Source organism: Megalops cyprinoides, chromosome 19, assembly GCF_013368585.1.
Source record: "Megalops cyprinoides isolate fMegCyp1 chromosome 19, fMegCyp1.pri, whole genome shotgun sequence".
NCBI lineage: Eukaryota > Metazoa > Chordata > Actinopteri > Elopiformes > Megalopidae > Megalops > Megalops cyprinoides.
The window spans coordinates 18,475,449-18,498,757 of NC_050601.1; the positions used below are offsets into that span (position 1 = coordinate 18,475,449).

The following is a 23,309-nucleotide window of genomic DNA, read 5'->3' on the forward strand; positions in this document are numbered from 1 at the left end:
AGCACATCACAACCAATTGCATGGTGATACACAGCCTGAGTCAGGCTTCCAGCAACAGGTGGGATGCTTTTTCTTGCATCGCCTTAGATGTAAGAAGAGTGCTGTAATTCCAGCCCTGAAAAAAACTTCATTGATCTGCCTGAAATTCAGGGAAATAGAGGAACAAAGAATGAAAATAAAATGTCACTAATGATAGATTTAGCCCTGGCAATGCAATATCCCCGTTTGCACTGAGGTTTTAAGGGTCGGAGGCCCACAGGTAACACAGACTAGCTCACTGGGGTCTTATATTCTTTACAGCAAATATTAGTGGGAGCTCAAAGGTTATGTCCCATTTTTGTGAAGTGGGTCTTTTCTGAGACCCAGCTATTTTAGTGAAAATATAACTCATCACACCATTGTGGTCTTGCAGCAATTTGAAGGAGTTGTTACAATGGTTTATATGATAAGAGCAGTGAAATTTCAGGGCAGATGTTTCCCTTATGCTCTCTATATGTCTTTTCAGTAGTAAATTCTGTGATGTATACAGTAGAGCAGACACAAGTAGAAGAAATTACGAATACTAGTTAGTTTATTACAGTTCCAAGACTTCCTCTATGTTTCTTCATTTTACTGTGGTTCACTTTTCGCATGTTCGACAGTATACTAAAACAAATTTAATAGCTTTAATAGCATTCAGACACTGCAGGTGGGGCTTTGTCTTCACATAGGATGATTGTAGAAATTAAGTTAATTTCTGCATTGTTTCCTGGTGTATTGTGTGGTGTAACTGACCATACTCCTAGAAATATGAACAATATAGCTTGGACAAATGCTCTTAGATCTGAAGGTCTACAGTTTAATTCTTTTTTCTTTTTTTTTTTTTTGGTATTTCTTCGTGTAAAAGAAGAAGAGGCTTTCGGATGAGATTTTAAACTGAGCTCTTGGATCAAGATAATCCAATATCATATCCTGGAAAGAACAAGTCTTTTACTAGGTGTTCTTGTTTAACTTTCAGTCTGTCTCTATCAAAACTGGCCCACTGCTCACCTGTTAGATAAACATGAAACCATGACTCTTGCCTTAAACAGCAATAAACATTATATGAGGTGAGGATCTGTGTGCGAAATGACTGATGGGGCAGTATGTTGGTAGTGAATGAGCGGAGTTATCCTTTTTATTGTCAGGTGCTTGGAAGTTTCCTGTACACCATTTACAGACAGAGAGTTTATCAGAGTAACATACTTTCCTCAAAGGTTCCACAACAGGGTTTCAGATTCGTGGTTCTCCGATCGAATGTTCCAGTCAAATCTATTCAATACCCAAATCGAGGACAGACAGCACAGACTCTGCATTAGACAAGAGAGCGGTAATAACAAGAATAATAATATACAGCAATATTCGCTCAGCCGAGGGACGGACAACAAGGAGGAGATAGCGCACGGAAATCAAACAAACCATTAAAATCCCGCAACTCATAAGACGTGCGGTCGAATGACAGTCGGATGAGTAACATAGTGTTAATAAAGTAACAACCCGGAATCGACTGAGAGAACCGTCAGGTGGTGTTTACCTTGACCCTCATTAATCATTTCATAACCAAAACTCGTGTCTGAGTGATTCTAAGAAGAAGAGAGCCTAGGGAAGAAAGGAGGGGGCTCAGATAATGGGAGGAGATCGGGGGCTGCCTGTCTATAAATACGGCTCGGACTTGGTGGAGGCTACCAACAAGAATACACCGGTAAATCGAGAAATTAACGTCAAGTCCATTTTCTGTACCGATTCATATGCATTTTTTTCTGCTAAGCTGATTCAGCTATTTATACATTATTTGAACTTATTTGAGTTACGACGATATTGTCAGTACAATACTTCTAACTGTCAAACAGAGATGGAAATTAAACTATTGGTTTTAGTAGTTGTTCTCCTCGTGCAAGTTTACTGCGCTCTGGGATCGTCCGTGAGCGATGATCGGGAATACTGGCCATCCGAAAGCTGGCAGGTATAGTCCTTTTTTAAAGCAATCTGCAGTCAGAGATTCTTTATTAACTGATTACAAGAGTACAGGGAATAAATGAACGGCATATTTTATGTAGCATTTCAGCACCAAGGAGAGCATATGTGTTAGCTGGAGTCTTTATTAAAGATAACGTAAACTACATGTTAGGTGCCATCAGAAGCATGCCAAAACGAGAACAGTTTACGTAAGTCGAGTTGTATCATTGGATGCGTTTGCAAATGTGTTGGATAAACTGTAAAAAAGAGTTTTAGAATGGTCCGTAAACAAAGGCAAAAGGAGTGACAAATGCTGCTTGCTGTTGCAGGACGAATCTTTGGAGAACAGCTTGGCAAATCGGGTGGCAGATCTGATGAAACGATCGAAATCACAACAGTTCCATGCGCTGATGGGCAGACGTTCAGGTAAGACGGAAAAGGCTTCTCTTGAAAAGTGAAAAAGAGAGCACTGAATGACGTTTGGCTCTAAGTACTAGACACAGGCTATCGGTGTCATCTTCTATCTAGGTCTATCATCATGGATTTTTAAATCAAAGCGCTGCTTAAACACGCACGCGCCCATGCACACATGATTAGATTCGATGACTGGAATAGTGAAATATACAAATGATAAATTTTAAAATAATTTTGATTAGAGTTTTTTCAGATCAATGGATATTTCTGTGCACTGTTAGACTGTATTACGAGGCAAATGCACCATAACATTAAAGGACAAATCAGATGTCATAAATCCATTACGCGTGCGCTACTTAAGTCATTATTAATGGACATCAGAGTGGAAATGTCTTGCTAAAATGATAATACTGTTTAGTGTATCTGCCGTTTTTTACCTATTCTTCACCATACATTTGACCGTATCTGCCGTTTGTCTTTTTCAGGAGTTCCTCAGCCTGTGCGACTTGGTCGAAAAAGTAAGTACGGAAAGAATATACTTTTCTGTCAGGAAAAATACACAGTTTGACCCAGGGTTCGATAGTTGTAAAAATGATATCAAAAGTTAGTGTGCATTATAGTTTTATGGATACGAATTTGGCGTTGAAAGCGTACGAAGAAGTCTTGTTGTAGATAGACAAATCATTGAAACCCTTGCTTGTGGTGTGCGTTTATTTATTCTTTCTCTATGAGCAAAGTGTAACTTTTTGACTTCAACAGGAAACAAGGGTGAGATGTTTGTTGGACTCATGGGAAGACGGTCATCAAGTGGAGGTATAACCCCGCCTTTTAGTTTTATTTCTTGTTAGTTGAGCAGCGGTGTAGCATAGTGCTTAGGAGGATTTGATTCCCCACTGGGACACTCTGCTGTACCCTTGGGAAAGGTACTTAACCCACAGTTGCTTCAGTGAATATCCAGCAACATAAATGGATACCATGTAATAACTGTAACCTATGTGAATTGCTCACATCCGATCATCTGCTATAAGTCAATATACTTTTCTGTTTGACAGAGCTGCAAGAGGAATGGGACAAACCCGACTTTTATTAAAGACAACATGAATAAACGTCTGAATGTTTATAATCACCTTCTGCAATTTTTTTTTCTGTCTCTGTTAGAAAATAACTGCAGGACTCTCTACAGCCATAAATGTCCTCTATGTCTTTTCACACATTCGTTTTCTGTTTGTGGATACACGCCACGCCAAACACCAGCTAAACTTCAAACTGAAGAACAGACATTCTGTTCAGCAGCGAGTGTGCTACATTGCATTGTTTTGTTAAGCCTGCTCATTACTCTCGTATGCATTTTGGAAGTATTCCAGTTCAGATACATATGAGCTGCAAACTGAGGAATATTTTACCTGGTACTTGAAAACAGAGTGTTTTCCTCTGCCTGCATTGCATTGTAGCAATCACAGGAATTGATTCCCCTGCTATACTGCTGTCAGTGTGGAAACAGAAGAATTTTTTGTAAAGAAATTCATCCGCAACCATTTGAATACCATCCAACTGAAAGGCACAGCTAAATGCAGGAGAGAAAGCCTCCATTACGGGCAACAGTATGGAGTAGTGGGCTTGCAACCCAAGGGTCGAAATTTTGAATCCAGACAGGGGCACTGCTGTTGTAGCAATGTTTCAGGATTTGTTACCCAAAAGCAGTTTATATACTTGCACCTAGGTTAGCTGTTGCTACAAACAATCACTGTTGTAATAAAATGACTGTAAGAATATAAAGTTTTTGTTCCAATTGATTTTGTTTGACCTATGGTTATTCTGCCATTTTAGGTGTGTTGTTTCACACACACAAACACACACACACACACACACACACACATATCACACACACCATCATAAAGGGCAATAAACCCGTTATTCAGTCTGGTATAAATGGGAGATGATCAGCCATGACACTGAAGATTGCATTGCCCCATATGACTGACAGTACAGATAGCTGAATTGCCTCTCCAGTCAGAGGATAACCCCATCCCCATGTTCCATTCCAGCTGCACTGTGATCCTTTGGGATTTGTATTTGTCATTAGAAACATGCAATCTCCAGTGAACAGTCTGCTATAACACCAATGGGATATCATGATTCCTGTGTTGACACTGATGACTGTATTTGGTAGCTGCTCCCTAAACCCTGACGAGATTGCCTCTGAGCCATGTCTCCCTGGGACGATTACTCTTCGTTGTATTACTGCTGGGCTGTCACACCCGCTGGCTGACATTGGCTAGCTTGTCTTTCAAAGGTGATTATTTGTTGAATGAGTTGTACAGTGTTTCTCAATCCTACTCCTGGAGCCCCCCTGTCCTGCATATCTTCTATCTATCTTTGCTCCAAACACACCTGATTGAAATGACTAACATGCTCTTGATTAAATCAGGTGAGCTCAGCTAATCAAAAGTGCCACTGTTGAGTTCAGTCAGGTAGGTAGAGCAGGGAAAGATGGAAAACGTGCAGGGCAGGGGGGCCCCAGGAGCAGGATCGAGAATCAGTGAGTTAGAGCAATTCACTTTTCAGCATTCAAACCTAACTCAAATTAAATCAACACCAAATCAAATTAAATTAGTTGAATGTTCACCTGGAAAAAACCAACATCTATGGGGAGTTGCCAGGAGGTTAGGCCCAATATCCCTAGTTGAAAAGAAATATATTCTCATTTCCAAAAGCAGAAATTCACTCATGCAGCTAATGATTGGGTCCAAATTGCATCCTGATTAATTGCAAATGACAGCAATGAGGTCCACTCCCAAGTCCTGGAGATCTATAGTCCTGATGGTTTCAGAGATGCTTGTTAACCAGTGGCTGACTTGACCGCAGGAACAGCATCCAGTCAAATGAATGGCTAATATTGATCCATTAAGAAACCAATGGGAATGAAGGCCAGGACCATGTGGACCATTTCTGCCAAGAGCTAAATAAAGGTTCAATTTAAAATAAGTAAATAAATATATTGAATATATAAAATGAAAGCTTAAGGGTGTAGGGCTAAAAGCAAGCTTGACTATGAGACTGAGTCTGATGGTATGAATGTAAGTGTGATGCACTATGTTCTACACTACGTTTTCCAAAGGAAAAAAACAACAGTGGAGGAATCATGCTGCATTGAAAAATGTAAATAAATGACATACATAAAACCTCCTTTTCAAAAAGTGGTGCCTGAGCGAAAGTCTGGGTTTTCCTAGATGACTTTAGCAACTGGTGGAAAGAAACATTACAAGCTTGTCATATTTTGCCATTGCAACAAGTGGACAAATTAACTGGTAGACTTGCACCTATGGAAACAAGGGTCAGAAACCCCGAATATGTGTTCTAATGTGACAGAAGGAATCAGGATTTAGCTTTCCATCAACACCACACCAACAGCCACTCGCCTACACACACACACCTACATGTACACGTGGGTGTGTGTGATATTACGTGTTTTGTGAGAGTACTTATCGTTTTTGTTAATACTGTGTGTTCTTCCTATATCAACAATGTTTACGAATTAGAGGAGATCATGCCTTTATGTTTCTTCACACACTTTTCATAAATGTGCAATGTCCAGTATATTTGCCTGGTGGCTAAGCTGTTACTCATCCATTACATGCAGGTAAATGAGATGACATATTGACATAGAATTTATCAATGCTTAAAATGTGTATGTTGTAAATAATTAATTGACTGTGTTCAAGGGATGCAATTATTCTTGGTGCCTCTAGAATGTCACAGTGCCATAGGGAATTCAAATGGCCCCCATATCTGCATTCAGAACAGATACGGGAGCACTCCAAAAACTGGTATGTTTTCTGCAGAACCAGAAAACAAATTGACATTTACTGCTGTAAAAATGGATGCATGCTTTGTGTAATGTTAAAAAGTGGTTATACATTTAAGTTGTTAATTGTGTCAGAATTGTCTTCACATTGAAAATCTCAGTGGTAACTGTTGGATGCAATTTTTGGATGGCCTGTGTGTACTGTTTAAATAGTTATTGTTACTGACATAAAATACTTTTTTCCCCTTTAATAAGCTGATGGAGGCCAGACAGCAAAAGTAATGCAAAAATATTCCATATGACAACATCTCTTAACCAAATCACAATAATGTAATTTCACACAGAATGTTTTAGAACAGTCACAACTCTATTGTCTTAGCTGCAAGTATGTTCCACACAACACTGGAGGAATTCTGTCTTAAACGAGGTAGCAAACTCTAAGTATTACTGTTAAAGTGCAAATCACATACATGTACTGACAGATTTTAGTATGTTTAAATTTCCAGCTACCTCACCTGCTTGTTACAATAAAGTCACTGAGATCAATCTGTATTTATTAGGGTTTTCAGTTTTTCTTCCTGGTTTCATGCTCTTACTGTATGTAGTGTATTCGACAGGCAAAAACAATTTCCACTCCATTCATTTAGTATGTGGTTTATTTCTGCTCGTTCTGTTAGCATCCAGGAGGAAAATTCACAACGTCCAAGTTTTTATTGTGCCAAGAGACAACACTACCTTCAGATACAGTTTAAATGTCCTAAGCTCACAAATGAGTGCTTCTGCACACTACATAGCCACCGGGAAGGAGAGGAACATCCAGCACAAAGGCAAATAGCATCAAGTCTCAGTACAAAGGAACAAATGAATCCTCAGTCAACATAACCAAATACATTTGGGGAAAGTCAATAATTACGTCGTATTATGTCGTGTAGGGCAGTACAACAGAAGCGTGAGACGGGGCTTCTTCCACAGCCCTGGGTACCACACTGTTCCATTCAGCGCACTCCTAATGCGCTTCACAGACCCAACAATTCAGCATTTTCCAAACACTGTCATCACTCACAAAAGTCTTCTGCCTAAAAATAGCAACAGAAAGAGAGGTGCTGGCCAACAGTGGCATACACTATTTTGCAAGGAACAGAGGGGGTGCAATCCTAATAGACGAGAGACAGCACAGAGCCAGGCTTGAGGAAGAGCAGGGAAGGTCTGAGTCAGCTCTTCCAAATGCAAATAGGTTCCACACCGTAAGTACTTCAGCCTGATATTGGGTTAATGAGGCGAAAAGCCTCTGATGAACGAGATCTTTAAAAAATGTATGACGTTTCTCAGAGCATAATCTTCTAATCAATACAAATGGAAACGTGCCCTACTCCCTTGAGTGCAAGCCTACAAGCAATCAATATCCATTGAGAAAAACTCAGTGGTAAACTTGTGTCATGTATTTTAATGGGGGGAAAAATGGAATAAAGGTTCTTTAAGATCAATGGTATTATTAGTCTTATCTGAAATGTCACACCATTCACCTACTTCGACCGGATACATTCCCTATCTACCATCTTTTATAACACAGTTCTCTCAGGCAGATTGTCTTTTACATATTTCTATGTATCCTTTCTCTTCACTGATGAAAAGTATTTTGCAACCAGCACAGGTTATGTATGCAGGTTAGGTATTTTGGGCTGAGTGATGAGGCTGGTGAGGATGACTTCATTAGTGGCATATTGCAACTCAGACTGTGTGCCTTAATCTACCAGCTGCGACCTAGTGACGAGTCACACAGCACAAACTAAACACTGGCAAAAGTATCGCCTGATGACATGGGGGGGTCACAACACAAGAAGAGTGCTATCCTTCGAACAAATAAAAATACAACTGCCACCTCAGTCTCGGTCTTAGATGTCTGAAATCTGTCAAAGTACTTGCCTCATATTTGTCTGTTTCATAACACTGACAAAGAAAATTAACATTTCCATGTTAGCTTAAAAGTAATTGAAAATTAAACAAGTCCAATCAGGTCAAATAAACATGCACGAACAACAATTAAGGGTCAGGGGTACGACCCAAAAACTCATCTTGTCAATGTCAGAGGCATTCATCAAGATGTGATAAAATAAATTCAGTCTAAAAACATCCATTTCCCTTAAATGGCTGAAAATTAGTCCTTTCCGATTCATGAAGTGCTCCTCCAGGTTAAGGGTTCTGATTTATTGTGCCCTGGCAGCTCTTTGATATTTCAGTTAATCTAGAAAAATGTTTCAAGGCCAAAACAGGTACCTTGTACGGTTATGTATATTTAGCTTGCACACAGGAGAGAAGAAACAGGTGTAGAACACAGGGAATTTTATCTTACTTCTCCTTGTTAGGGGAGGAATAATTTGAATTTTAAACTCGCAAAACTGGCAATCTTAAAAACGGTTTTAAAAAATCTGAAACGCAACTAAGTGAAATGGGTAACCGAGAAACAAAAGCAACTGAGGAAAAATAGACTGTGGAAGGTTACATATTAAAAAAAGGTAAAATAATAAGTCTTACAATCCACAGAAAGACAGGAAGAAACAAACAAAAACAAGAGAGATCCCACTCCCTTGGTCACGCCCCTAGTGACCGGTGCGGTCGTCTTGGAGATGTCCCTCCCTCCCGGTGGCTGCGGTGGCTCTATATCTACTACTGACAGGATTGCAAGCGGAATAACACTGTTTCATTGAGGTGTTCTGCACGGGGGAACCTGGCGGCTGGGGGTCTATGTGCCTTTGGGCGGGGTCCATTTTAGAGAGGTGGGGTCGATGGTCTTGCTGCTGCCTCGCTTGGCCTCCTTAGCTTTCCAGTCATCGATCAGGTCCTAGACACAACAGCACATTTGCTTTAGTGAACATCTTCTCACAGACGGATTTCAAAGTAAATTTTCAATCCAAAAAATAACAGCCTTTACTGTTAGCGCTGCTGAGTGAATTCAGTTATGCACCCAAAGCTTAAATGTGTTTTTACTGATTAATGTCTACTGGCCAATAATAAAGCTAAGAGGAAACGTGTGCAATTCTGTTGTCTACATTCTGGTGAAAAAACAACAACCACATTTATGATGCAAATGAATCTTGTCAAGCTATGCGGTACCTGTCTCTTTAAGACCAGGTGCTTCCCCTTCCAGTACTTGAGCATCTGGAGGGACTGCAGGGTGCTGACAATGTCGACCGGGTTCACTGCCGTCTCCTGGCTGATCTCTGTTGAAGGAGATGGCACCACTTGTTACTAAGGCACTTTGTTCAGGAACTGAGGGAATTGAGGGCAATTGAGGCCTCTCTGTGTAATGAGTGAATGAATGGATTAATTAATGTCATACAGCACTTAACACTCCTTTCAAGGATCTCCATGCACTTTATAGTGAAAGCAGGGTGAGTCACCTGAACTGCGATCAATCGGCAGCAATCACCGAGCATCAATTGACAAGGAGAGGAAAGGTATTATTTTGCTGATTCAGGTGTAGGATAATTAGCTGGCCAGATTGGGACATTAGGGAACTGCATCTCTTTGACGTTAGTACCATGCTGTCAGGACCACAGCGTAACCCTGAATCCAGGCAAAAATGTTTCTTACAGTGCAGCATCCCCATCACTGCGCTCAGGACACTGGTTTTTCTGCTCAGTGCAGAGGAAATATTGCAACCCACTTGCCCAACAATTCCACTTGAAGCAGCAACCTGGCATTGCCACGCGATCTCGATCCAAGTGCTAACAAAGCCCAGCCAAACTTAGCTTCACGGAAAGGCTGGGTGCGCAGGAAAAGGCTGCAGCTAGCCTGGGAGTGCGTGCACGTGGGCACGCTCACCTTTGATGGAGATCTCTTTGCCCTGGAAGTTGTGCAGGTAGCGCAGCAACACTTCCTTCCAGTAGCTCCTGTAGCTGATGAGGCCCAGGTCAGAGAGGGGCCGCTCAGGGGAGCCCACTTTCTCCTCCACCTTGGACAGCAGGTAACCTGGGGAGAAAAACCCAAGACAGAGGGTCACACCACATCCTGAAGGAGAGAATTATCCCACTGAAACTGGCCTGATGAGAAGGAATTAAACACAACAGCAACTCTATAACTTTGATCTTTTGTTAAAAAGGTGTGTCACAACTCTCAAAATTAATAAAAAAAAAACTAATTCCAGATGGAAACCCACAGAGAGTAACAGATTTTAACATCTTTTTGCAGATTTCAGCCCATAGTAACAGACTATGCATTGTAACAGAAGTCCATAAATCATTACAAAATCTGGCCATGGCTCGTTTATGGCATCACAATCTACTGTCAACCACTGCTATAGAGAAAACTTAATTGAACTTTTACATTTACATAAACAATTCACACAAGCAACTGACAATGTGAAAAACATGCAAAATTGCTGAGCCCGATTCAGCACTCCACTGACACACAACTACACACAGCATGACACATACCCCCCCCCCCCCCCCACACACACACACACACACACACACACACACAGGGCCCCCCAATGGGAGGCACAGCAGCAGAACTCACTGAAGTCGATCAGCATCTTGCCGTAGCCCTGCCTCATGTACTGAGGCATGGTCAGGATGCAGGAGACATTGTAGTTCAGGAAGGAGTTCTTCTCCTGCAAGGAGAAGAAGAAAGAAGAAAAACATTACTGTACACCATTCAAACTGGCTAAAATGCACAACAGATTTGAGTGTTCATTTTCACATCATAGTAACAGCAGGCTTTTATGCACCTGACAACCAGCAGGGTATCAAACTATTTAAATTGTCAACTCCCCGCCAACTTAAGACATTTCAAATAAAATCTGCCCCTAAAAAGTGCACTACATTAAGGTATGGGACCTGCAGGCCCCCTGAGGTACAACTAAACCCCCTTTCCTAGCATAGCATTTAAAGACAGCAGGCATGAGCCTTTACAGTCCAGCCACTAATCATAAAAGCCACTTTACACTTGACTGGCAGATGATGGGAGCTCAGAATATACTTATAAAAAAGGGTCTACTGTACTGGTAATAAACAGATGAAGTACATAAATGAATAGTTTTGTCTGATGCAGAGTGAAAGTATGAACATTAATTTCGCTGAATGTGCCATTTGGAAATAAAGGAATCTTGTTCAATACTTGCACATTGCAAAGTGTTAATTAATGTTCATGTAATTAAAGTCAGTTGAATAATTTGGTCTGTTTGCATTCAAGCATGCATGGTCCATTATGGAAAATGTTTTAAAGTGACATCACTTCCATTAGACTACACTGTATTGTTGTGGCCCACCCAGTGCACTGCAAGATCATGTCTGGGATCTCAAAACTCATACAAAAGCTTTTCCTCAAGTGGGTATAACCTGCTGTTGTTTCTCATTACCTTGGAAAAGTAACCAACAAGATGGCAGCCCGTGTTGTCCGCTTCGGTCATGACATAGAAGAGGAAGGGCTCCACATCGTAGTAGAGTGTCTTGTGATCGAGGAACAGCTTGGCTAGCAGGCACAGGTTCTGGCAATAGATCTGCAGGGAGAAGAAAATAAATCTCTTGGAGACAACAGAACCCTGCCAGCCAAGCTGCTCTTTGCTGCCATCTGCTGGGTAAGAGGCAGCCCTGCATATTTGTTTATGTGCATGCAGTACTCATGCGCTATTCTCCTATTCTCAAGGTTCACATAACACAAGATACCATGTACAATGATGATGATACAATCACAGGCAACAATGACAACAAAAAAAATGTATTATCACTTTAAAATGGTAAGCGTTCAATCCATGATTTATATCCTACAGTCTGTTTCTTGCTAGATGGTTGTGGTGTAAATGCTACTTTTTAAGAAAAAATATGGACATGGAATCTTCAAAGAGGAAATGTTTAAATGCAACATTTCTCACTACTACAACACAGTTGTCGTCATCCAATTTGACCGCATATGGTGAAATAAAACTCCTCTGGCCTTGGGCCTAACACTGCCCCTCCCCTGCAGCCTTCAGGAGACTGGATTAGGCAGAGCCACTCGTTTCCCACCTTATTCTTCTTCCCATCCACCTCAAAGACAGAGATGGCTCCCTTTCGGTAGATCTCGTCCCCAGGAGGGTGCTTCCACACACACTTCGCCTGAAAGAGACAGGAACACAAGTGCCAGTGAGGGCCGTGCTTCACTGGGTCACTGCTGCCTGTGTGAAACTACCATACCAGGGGGTTTTGGGATTTCAAATCTGCAGTTATGCTGGTCCTTCCCTTCAGCTGCCCCTGAAAACCCAGCTGTATAAAACGTGTCTCCATGAATAAAAGGCACAAAGTAGTGCAGTACTGTGCAAGAGCAAAAAAGTTCCAGTGTCTTCCTTGGCAAAGTGGCGAAAACACACATACGATGTATGCAATTACAATATGCTTCATAAGAAGACTGGATATCAACAGCCTGAAAAAACCACAGAGAGAAAGATTTTAAACTCGTGTGTGGCGATAAACTGTTGTTTCAAAACTGTAAGAAAGAATGTTTCTTTCAAGTTTTGGAATGTTTAACATTTGAATGAAGACTATCAAAAACATGAATCTATTTAAGTAGTAATTTGCTTTAACTGAAGAAAAAAAAACGAAATGAAACGTCATCCAATCCTGATTCACTTGTGTGCTTTATCACTTTGCTTTCCAATTTTAAAAAGGAGGAGGTTTGCAGGAAGCAGACTTGTATGTTTTACGTCAAAATCCCACAAAGCTGGAAATGTGAGAAATGAAAGTGTCTGTACAGAACGCATGATGAGAATGGCAGCATTTCCTGCAGGAATGAGCCTAGTTAGGTACCGGGGAGGTGAGATTAACCTTGCGTAAGAGGTGAGGCACAGATGACACAAAAAATTACTGTTACACAAAGTAGTTGCATGTTTTAACAGTTAAATCTGTTCCAAATTTTTTGCATCTCACAATGTTCAGCCTTAATTTCAAGCGATTCATCATTAACCATCTGGAGCTGCATATCCTTTCGTGAGATTTTTTTTTTTTGCTCTCTGAAGGAATGACTTGACATATAATGTTCAACTACATGCGCGGGGGGGGAATCAAACAAACCTCAACAAGGTGTTCCAACATTAAGAAACAGAAGTACCTTAACAATAACACTGAAGAACCTGATTGATTTTTAAAGCAACCACATTACTACAATAGCACCAGCAAAAGCCAGACAAAAATTTGAGGACAATTCTGTCCTAGTACTGTACTGTCCAAAACAATACTTACTAACTACATTTACATTTAACTGCTTTGACTATTTCCCGCTAAGCCCATTTCATTGCAGGGGAGCAGCAGCAGGGGGCGCTCTCACCATGTGCCGGCGCAGGATGGTCTGGCTCTTCATGTACTTGAGGCAGAACTCGCACATGTAGAGGCGGCCCAGGCGGGCGTACTCCTCCGGGTAGGGCGAGTGGTACCAGGTGTCCAGCTCGTAGCGGCCGAACAGGATGGTCTTGATCATGTTGCTGCCTTCCGTGATCTGGCCCTGGAGACGCAGTTTCTCCTGCGCGGCGATGAGACAGGAGGAGAGATGGACTTGAACACAGTGGCAATGGCAAACGGCTGGGACGGACTGAGATCCGCTAGCTGGAAACAACGGCGCAAGAGCCGTGATATTCGCCTACTGGGCTTGGCACTCCTAGCTACTTCGGCTGCTGCTTTTGGTGTTCTTTCAGAAATTTATGGGAAATTCATGAGATGAAGGAATGCTTGCATACAAACTCAAAAAGACCCACTCTGATTTCTAGGGGGACCTTCAAAAACCGTACAACATAAAAACAAACGCTTGATTTCTTTTTAGTTGTTCAGATGCTTGGAAGGAAAAAGTAATGCCACCAGCGATGTCATACGTGTAGCCGCTGTGCAGTGATGTGGGCAGACAGTTTGCCCAGAATGCTCAAGAGTCTGGTGGTCCCCTTCACAAATGACATGAAAGGGAGGCAGTGCTTCGGCGTGGGCCAGCCGGCTCACCCTGAGCAGTCACTACAAGCTTAAGGCAAGAGAAAGGAGGAAATGGGAGAAATGGCAATGAGTTTTCTCTCTTACAAGATCATCCGAAGCACGTGCCTGGGCTTTTCGAAAGAGCTCCAGGTCATAATCACTTGTGATGTTTTCCAGCAGGGGCTCTCGCGTGTTGCCATGGATCTGCCGATGCTCCTGGAAGAAAAGAGAGAGAGAGAGAGAGAGAGACAGAGAGAGAGAGAGAGAGAGAGAGAGGGAGAGAGAGAGAGAGAGAGAGGTCACGTGAGAGCAGGGGTAATTCAGAAGTCACTCACTTCAGAACAATTCTGTCACTGAGATGGAAAAAGAACCCCTGCCGCTACAACACGACTCTGAGGCCCAACAGGCCATTGAGAGTACAGTCCCAGAACCTGCTGCCTTTGACAGAACTCTGAATTACCATATACTTCTCCTTCTGCTCCTTCAGCAGCCCGGCGTTCCTCTTCTTCCTCATTTCAGTCACCTTCTCCTTGTACCTCATCTGTCTCTCTGTTGGGGCCTGGAGGGGGTGGGATGGTGGTACACAGAGTGAGGGGTAATGCAACAGCACAAATCATAGCTGGCAGTGTTCTACCCAGGACCATGGGGAATGTACACACGCCTCAAACCTCCATTAAACTGGACTTAAAGAGTGACATTCAGCTGTGTTCCCCCCCCAAAAAAACATATCAATGAACTACCTTACTATTAACATTTTAGGTATCCAACTGGAGAGGTAAGGTAAGATCTTGGGGGGGGAAAACACTTATAAATTAAACTTTGGGAACATGTAAGGTTTAACCAATCAAACACGTTTTATGACCTTTATTTACACAATGAACCTTTCAATGGTTATAAAAGCCCATAACAATTACCATCCTCCTAGTATCCCATTTCCCTGCACAATACAGACTACAACATGGCAGTAGTGACCACACGTTAGTCAGTAAAGGAAGGCACTGACCACACGTTAAATGCAATTAAGTTCCCAATGTTGTTAAGGGTAAAGTACACCTGTGACCTATTACGCTGATAGGATACCTGGTGGCGAGTGGCATGTCTGTTTTCGTCCTGTCGGTGAGACAGTGTCCGCTCTTCCACCTGCTTGTCACGTGAGGTGGCTCTCACCTACAGAAAGACGGGATAATACCAATGGGAGTTAGTGGAATGCCACTGCGTCTGCCTTATTCAAATGAAGTCATATGCCAAAGCCTTCCATACTTACCTTGCACTCATCTGCAGAGAGATTATGGTAGAGGGGACAGCCAGATATGGAGAAGTGCCTCTCGTGCTTCCCTGTAAGATGACCTGGGGGGAAAAGATGTAGCATGCAGGTAAAGAATGAAGCCAAGGTAGTCCTCTAACCACTCCTCTAACCATTAGTTCTGATTCACTAAACTTACATTCTCACAATTCTCTACTGCAGTACGGTGTATTTAAGCTAAGTATACACAGAAAAGAGGCCGAGTCGTAAACAGAAGCCTGTTGAGGCTGACGGACTGGCCTCTCTGCAGTGGGACGGGAGGGACAGTTACCCAGGGAGTTGCAGCCTGGCGTAGGGCACTTCATATTGAAGTTGTAGCTCTCGTGGAAGCGGCGGCGCTTCGGCCGGTGGGAGAGGTCGCTGCCGGAGTCCTTGAGCGACAGGTCCTTGGCCAGGCTCTCGTCGTGCGAGGCGTTGGGGCTGGAGATGTCGATGTCCGATTCCGACGAGGGGGCGTTCCCCGTGGGAGTGCGGGGCGGAGACTCGTCCTGGTCCACCGCGTTCTTCAGATCTGCATGCACGGTGGGCGCAACAATGAGATTAGGGTGTCGTCTGACAGCCAATGCAATGGACAGACCCCAGGCACTCAAAAGACTTTTGTCTTTCAAAGTATAAGGTGCAGATGGGGCACTTTGTCCTCCCTCTGCCCTGTACTGCCTTTGGCAGACATGACATATACACAATCACAAACAGCAGGACTGCTCGGTCTTTCCTGGTCAGTGCAGTTTACACTAAAGTCAAGTTTTAAAAAGAAAAAAGTGGCCAAAACAATCTTGTAGATATTTTGATCCCACGCCTAATATAGAGCACTGTTATCTATATTCCTAAAATATACTGAAATATTATTAATGGGTTTTGAGCTATGATATGCATAGTCAATAGGACTTTAAGTTTCCTCTTCAAGGTAATAAGATGCTTATCTTAGTGGAGCACTGGCACATATGGGTAAACCTCCAATTGTTTAATGCTTAAGTCACACTGACAAAGCCACTACATGCCCTCACCATTTGATGTGGTCCTCTGACTACCTAAAAGAGTGAAGTTAGGAATAATTTCTGTTCTCCTGTCATGTAATGCCATGGGGTCTCCACATGCATTCAGGCCTACTTAAACACATTTTAAAACAACAGGACCCCTCCATCACAGACACACACACATGCATACACACCCATCCCCCCTTCCACTTCAAGGTACACACCACCAGACAAGGGCATGACAAGACATAAGAACTGTTCTCACATTTCAAGGCCAGCATAAAACAATGCAATACAGCCACAACTGAGGGACAGAACACAACAAAAAAACAGCAGAATTATGGAGAACAGGGACAAAACAACACATCACAAATTGACAAAGGCAGCGTCATATGCAAGTGGGAGATGGGCCGAGTGCACTGTTGACTGACCACTGCCAAATTTAGAACCTACATAGAACAGTACAGGCAGTCAGAGACCAGTGCTGGTGGTCTCAGAGTAAAGAGCCCAAGGCTGGGAGAAGGGAGGCATTCTTCAGCTTGGCCAAGTTTCTTGCAGGCAGTGACAAGACAGTTTAGTGATTAAAACAAGCAAAATACAAGCAAGCTACTTCTTAAAAAAATACTACACACAGCAAAGCCACAAAAGCCATTTCCTGAAGTGTGAGGATAGGGTAGAATTATCAGTCCAATTGATTAAATAAAAAAAGCAAAATCATGTTAAAGGCTATAGTGTGAGCAACTTCCAAAAATTTCTGCCGTCTGAATATCAGGTAGCATGTTAACTACAAAGCAATGCTGGCTGCAGACCGAAATTCTTTGACATTTTTTGGAGGCATTTCTATAGATTATGTCAGGGCTTCTTTGTTCTTGCTTCTCTATATTTTCAGCCAGCATCACATTTTTTGTTGTCCACAAACCAATGGATGTAAATCATAGCTACCATACGCTTACCTAGCACCTGTATTTTTTTTACATTTATACATGGCTGCCTCTCCCAGAATGAACATCTCATTAATATACATCTTAAGCCATGTCACATGAACATTTATTATTACATGGATCATTGCCTTTTTGGTGGACACCCTTGTGAGGAAATACTTAAGATAGGGTGTTAAGATATCCAACAAACTGGTTCAGATGTATATCATTCTCAACACATACAGTCTTTGGATTTGATACTAACTGTACCAGTAGGCAGACAAAACAAAAGGTAATAATTCTACTCATCACAATCTTTCATAAACAATGAGCCCCAAAAAGCAGCATATTCCTGTAACTACATCCAGGTAGTGACACTCACATCCGATTTGGGGAAAATCCCTCTTTAGTCCTCTTTAAATCCTAAAGATGTGTTTTGTCAAGTGACAAACAATACTACAGCAACACACTTTCTTTATGTAAAATGGTCACAAAAGATTCCAATCCCCTAATTCACAATGCAATATAATACATTGTCGTCAACTCCTGGCGAGGCAGTTGTGCCAGATTCCACAGTCATCGTATACAAGATTGAACAGGCTCAGTTTCTGACCCCCCCCCCCCCCCTCCCACCCCCATTTTACACAGCCTTCCCTTACCAGCAAGGAACCCTCTGAGGTCCTGAGGCCAGTGGATTTCTCATGAGTCACTCCTCTTGGGACAGATACCAAGAAGGAGCATTTTGCAGCCATACTACATTGAATCACTAATTTGCAGAACCAAGCCAGCAAGCCTTTTAGGTTTCAATCAAATTTACAAAAAGTGGCACTAGAGTGATGATGAATGACCTTTCACAGCTTTGGCACAAATCTTGAAACTGCAAACAATGAGTGATAGAAGTGAAGATGCAAATCTTCAGCTTTGGACCAAACACTTATACCATAACCTAACATAAAGTGATCATGCAGAGGTCACTACACTAAAATTTAATACAAGAAACAAATAGCACTTTTAGTTTAAATGTAGTTTGGTTTATTAAAACTAAAGTCCTATGGATCTTCTCTGCATGTTGGGCTGGTACACAGAACTTTCCCCTTAAAATTTGTTCCTACTCTTTCAATCAGAACTGGATGCCCATCACAATGACTACAAAAACGTCACATAAAACTAAGTGAGCTGGCCAGTTTTGGGTGCAGAGAGCTGAGTTTTAGGAGGAAGGAGCTGAGGAAACGGGAGCAAGGAGAGGACTGGACTGGGGTGAGGTGGGGGGAGAACGAGTGGCACTGTGGCTGCCTCGTCACGCACACGCTGAAGCCCCATGTCCTACCCCGGTCCGAGAAGTCCACCGCCTGCTCCGTGTCCGACCCGGACGAGCGACTCTGCCGCAGGGGGTATTTCTTGGGGGTGACCGTCGCCCCCTGCTGCTGGCTACGGGTCACTCGCCTGGTGGAAAAGGCAACCTCTTCCGGGCCCAGGGCCGGCGGGTCCCGCACCGGGCTGGAATCTAAAAAGAGAGCCTTCACATTTTAAGCAAGCCCTCCCTGATTCTGAAATGGGGTCTTAAGAGCTAAGACATAGAAAGGTGGGGGGGCAGTTGTCAAAGTACCGGTACTGCTTACATGGTATGCCACGAGTTTCCCCTTGAAGGATTTGGTGTTTTCTGGGATTCTGAATGGCTATTCTCACCTCGGCATTGATGGCCAAAGCTTTTTCTAAACCAACAAGAGCTTTTTTTTATAAACTGTACAGGTCTTACATCAATGATGTGCAAGACAAATCTTAAAGCCGCTGTCATCTTCACAAGAATCATGGAACATAAAAAGCTAAAGTACTCTGTCAGCTAGGAATAAAATAGAAAACAGTAAGGAAAAAGAGCCTGTATGACGTAAAACTACACTTTCCCTGCACAGGTAAAATTATTCTCAATTTCTGAATGTACTGATGGTTGACTCAGTTTGGATAAAAATGTGCATCAAACTAATAAACCTAAAACAATTTGGACATTACACTGAGAGCCACTCTATCATTATTCTCAGCATGGGACTGAGTAATGTTACCGTATCACAAAGTACTGACCTAAGACAGCTAGGGCTATCCTGCTAAGCACAGTGCAGCATGGCATTTTAAAACAAGCCTGTGTGAAAAAGGATGAAGAATTTTTCCTGGAGCTAGTTAACAAACCAAGTTAGAAACACTGTTCTACAATGGAAAAACTGAAACAAGCCAACTGTCAAAGGAAATCGTGCTCACATGCACAATGTGGAGTGACCTTCAAACTGCTAAAGAATTTTTTTTTTCCAGAGTTCTTATTTCAGGGGAAACCCTTCAAGGTTTTATTATGAGAAACTCAAAAGTACAGGGGGGAAAACATGTAATTTTTTTTGCAAACACACTGCAGTCCAACAACTGTCCCTCTTAAACAAAGGAAGAGAAAGATTACAGGGTTCAATTGAAATGTCACCATAAAGACTAATAAGGAGGTCAGCCAGAATGCCTTTCTCTTGGCTATTCTCATTCCCATTTTATGACCCTCAGTGCCCATGAACAATGGACATTGTTTCCAACAGGAGATCTAGGGCCCAGTGACCCCTTGAGGTCACTGGCTTATACAACATGAAGTGGCCCACAAAACATGTGAATAACATACAGAAATTCGGACCACAGTAAACTGGCCAAGGAGATCTGCACTGATGTCATATATAAGTTGTCACGGTGGTCACTGCATTTAAAACTGCTAAATCAAATTCTGCGTCAAACCACTGCTAGTTTACACGTCACGAACAACATAACTCAGACAATGTTTATGTGTGCCTTTTCTCACAGACCTGCTACTTGATCGAGTGCATCAGTTTAGAGTTGCGCCCATGCACAGATGCGCATATGTTTTGGTTGGGCCGGTGGGGGACAAATAAAGAATTTACGACGATTATCAGCGCCTGCACCGAGCTGACGCTCGCGAACACACAACTGCTTTCGTTATCTTTCCGGAGCCTAGTTCACTCCAAGATTAAAACAAACATCACGTCACGGTTAACATAATCTTCACCGTTTCGTTATACATGTATTTTCGTGTAAACAGGAAAGACTACTTTACCTTGAGAGCTTTGGCTGAGGCGCACCGAGGCGCGGGTGAGCCGCGTGTTCCGCCGTGTGTTCGCGTCGCTCTCGGAGCTGTCGGTGTGCTCGAGATCAGCAGAGAAGTCTGAGTCTTCAGTCCCATCAGAACTGCTCCCGGCGTTCCTCTAATGGATAAAGAGGCATTTTAAAAGTCAGGAAGCCCTTTGTTTGCTTTAGCTATCCGTCGTTTGCAAAATAAATGAATAAATAAAGAAAGAAATAAATAAAAGAAAAAACAATACCCTTTTATCCAGCTAGAACCGAGAATAGAATGTCATCGAACATTTTTGATCTCAGCTATCTAGCAAGTAAGCCACTGCTACTAGGAAAAGGCTAGCTAGCAACCTGGACTCTAGCCAGCGATTCAAACAACAAAACCACGTGTTCCTACAAACACTTCTGGTGGCACAGTTGAAGACAGTACTAACTATGTAATACTAAACGCAATCCAGTAGTTAATTCTGTAGAACAGCAACTTCGTGCACATTAGCCAGTAGGTCTATTTAGAACATACGGCTGGATAACCTGAAGTTAGCAAACTAGAAGCAAACTTTGCTTGCTTAGAAATACAAAGTTAAAAACATAAAAACTAACACCAAAGTAAACAAAGAATGAAATGAAAGGGGGAGCTGATGATCAAAAATTACCTATGCCAATAGACGTGGTCCAAACCTATTTTCTCATCTTAGCGTCTGCTTTTGTAGGAACAATGAGTGTTTGCTGTGCATTAATTCAGACATTCTTCCGCCCTCCCCCCTCCACGGTTCAGTGCAAGCTAGCTAGTTAGCAAGTTAGCTAGCTAGCTACTGCATTTATCATCGCAGTTGGACAAGGGTGTTTTTGTTGACAAAGCCCACATGCAGACGATCGGCGCATACGCCATTTTCAGCCTCACATCTAATACAATGCACACATGAATGCTGTTTTGATTTTTAATGAAGCTAAATCTATCTATTTAGCTTGCTACGTTGAACACAGGCTCGTTTTAACGTACTAGTTGTGTTCTGTAAAAGAGGAGCCAATAATGGCGCTCCGAATAAACTAACCAATAGTTGGATGAGGAGGGTGAGCTACACACGTAACGACCAGTCGGTTTCACCAATTAACATCGCTTTTCATCACGCTACCAGCCAATCATGGCGCAGTCTACAAAGATCTCATTTCCAAGGCCGCAGCCTGCAGTTCTAGTGTGTTCTCCAACCGGGCATCAACGGCTTGTACCCCGCAGACGCAGCAATGGCACCGTCTGCTGATGGGCGTGTTATTTAGGTGCATTTCAACTGAAATTTTGCACATAGAAGAACAAATATTAAAAGTGCCTGCCTGAAACTACCCACGCAAATAATAATTACGCGGATTATCGTCATGGGCCGACTGTTCATGGTTTCAAATCATAACTAAGATGACGTGCAACCGCAAACATGTATAGCCGTTTTTATTTAGGTGAGCAAGACAGCAAAATAGGTAGAGGCATTAAGTTCTTACCTTTCTCCGCGGCATGCTTATTTTTTTTCTCCTGGGAAATGGAATATTCAGCTGTTATATCTGGAAGATGAAATGTTTATTTCAGAATGCGGAATCGGTAAACGAGATGTAATTCTTTAGTTGAGGCGCAATGGCTTGAAAACAATTCATGTGTACACAGACAGGCTATGACTCGCGCCACAGTCCGACCGTGTTTTCCATTCGTTATGCGCGCTTCCGGTAAACTGAAGGAAGGGGGCAGTGTTTCTCATTATGCTTTCACTCAATGATTTGCGCACTCGCGAAAGCGAGCCTTCGTGTTTTGTAGCTGGTCATTGGTGATCACCGCCTGTGTGGCACGAGCATGTAGGAAATCGCACGTCAGGCCTTTTCAGCTACTTCTTGTATATGAACAAGGCTGTATAAAGTTATATGTAATGATGAAAGCGGCAAAAATGTTTTGTTTCGCTCCCAGATTTATAGCACAATTTTGGAATACGTGCTGTGTGTATACAACGCAGACTCTTTAAATGTACATTGCTACTATTTGTCGTAGTCATCAGTCAGTAAAGCGTCATCAGACATGTTTTGGTGTCGCGTGTGGAAAATTATGAATGTAAAAGAGGTAGTCTAAAATCCAACTGGATACATTAAACAATACTAGAAACATTAATGTCCGCAATCAATAACGATTAACGTTATCGTAGCAGAGCTAAAAGTAGTATCTGCGTAAAGCCGCTAAGGCAGGGCGTAGCGCTCTCAGAGGTGACGTCACTCCCGAGACAGCGTTGTTGCCTACGGAGCTAGGGGCAAGTTGCATTTAGCTCAACTGCAAGCAATTATTAAAAAGGAAAAAAGAGATTTAACACACATCCATTGTGTGCACAACATGTACAGATTTTCTCCCTTTGTCTTTTTCTTTGTTTCCCTGCAACCTGTTGTGAGGAGCCTACCACCTCATTCATTTTCATCACAAGAGACCTTTTGTTTGGCCAGAGCTCCGTTTCTTGCTCTGCTGTTTCATATCATTTTGATCAAGTACTGTTTTTTGTTGGAAGAAGAATCACTGAGGAAAACGAAAACATATGCACATGCAAGAATTAATGCAGCTGCAGGGTAAATAAAACAGAACAAGGAAAGAGAAAAAGAAGGGATCTGCACACTATTTAAAGGCTCTCGGGTGATTTATTGCAAAAACAGTCTTCATCAAATTCCTGCAATAAAACAATGAAAATAAACCAGGCAGTTACCATATGTACAGATGTGGAAAAAAATGCTTGAAAATGACAAACAACAGGCACATCATATAAAAGCGAAAAAGGCATCATATAAAGCAAAACAAATACATTAGCCCAGACACAATAAAATCATTGAAGTGTGACCCTTTGGCTCAATTATTTGTCCTGTTCTTTA

The 23,309-nt window shown here is 42.3% G+C and overlaps 1 protein-coding gene across 3 annotated transcripts; it reads right to left on the reverse strand.

Moving 5' to 3' along the window:
- Positions 1 to 6,851: 6,851 nt before the first annotated feature.
- On the reverse strand, positions 6,852 to 22,126 carry kat7b (K(lysine) acetyltransferase 7b). 3 transcript variants are annotated; one of them, XM_036552564.1, is made up of 15 exons: positions 21,918 to 22,126; positions 20,410 to 20,557; positions 18,643 to 18,819; positions 15,693 to 15,932; positions 15,383 to 15,465; positions 15,199 to 15,285; positions 14,579 to 14,677; positions 14,245 to 14,334; positions 13,490 to 13,681; positions 12,196 to 12,285; positions 11,550 to 11,690; positions 10,709 to 10,802; positions 10,016 to 10,162; positions 9,305 to 9,411; positions 6,852 to 9,032 (listed from the first exon to the last, which is right to left on the reverse strand). In XM_036552564.1, the coding sequence occupies exons 1-15, from the start codon at positions 21,930 to 21,932 to the stop codon at positions 8,934 to 8,936; spliced, it is 1,809 nt and encodes a 602-aa protein (XP_036408457.1). In that variant the 5' UTR covers positions 21,933 to 22,126; the 3' UTR covers positions 6,852 to 8,933. The 3 variants fall into 3 exon arrangements, with proteins under 3 accessions (XP_036408457.1, XP_036408456.1, XP_036408458.1); XM_036552563.1 differs by having other exon boundaries at positions 14,224 to 14,334; XM_036552565.1 differs by lacking the exon at positions 18,643 to 18,819 and having other exon boundaries at positions 14,224 to 14,334.
- Between the last annotated feature and the right edge of the window lie 1,183 nt (positions 22,127 to 23,309).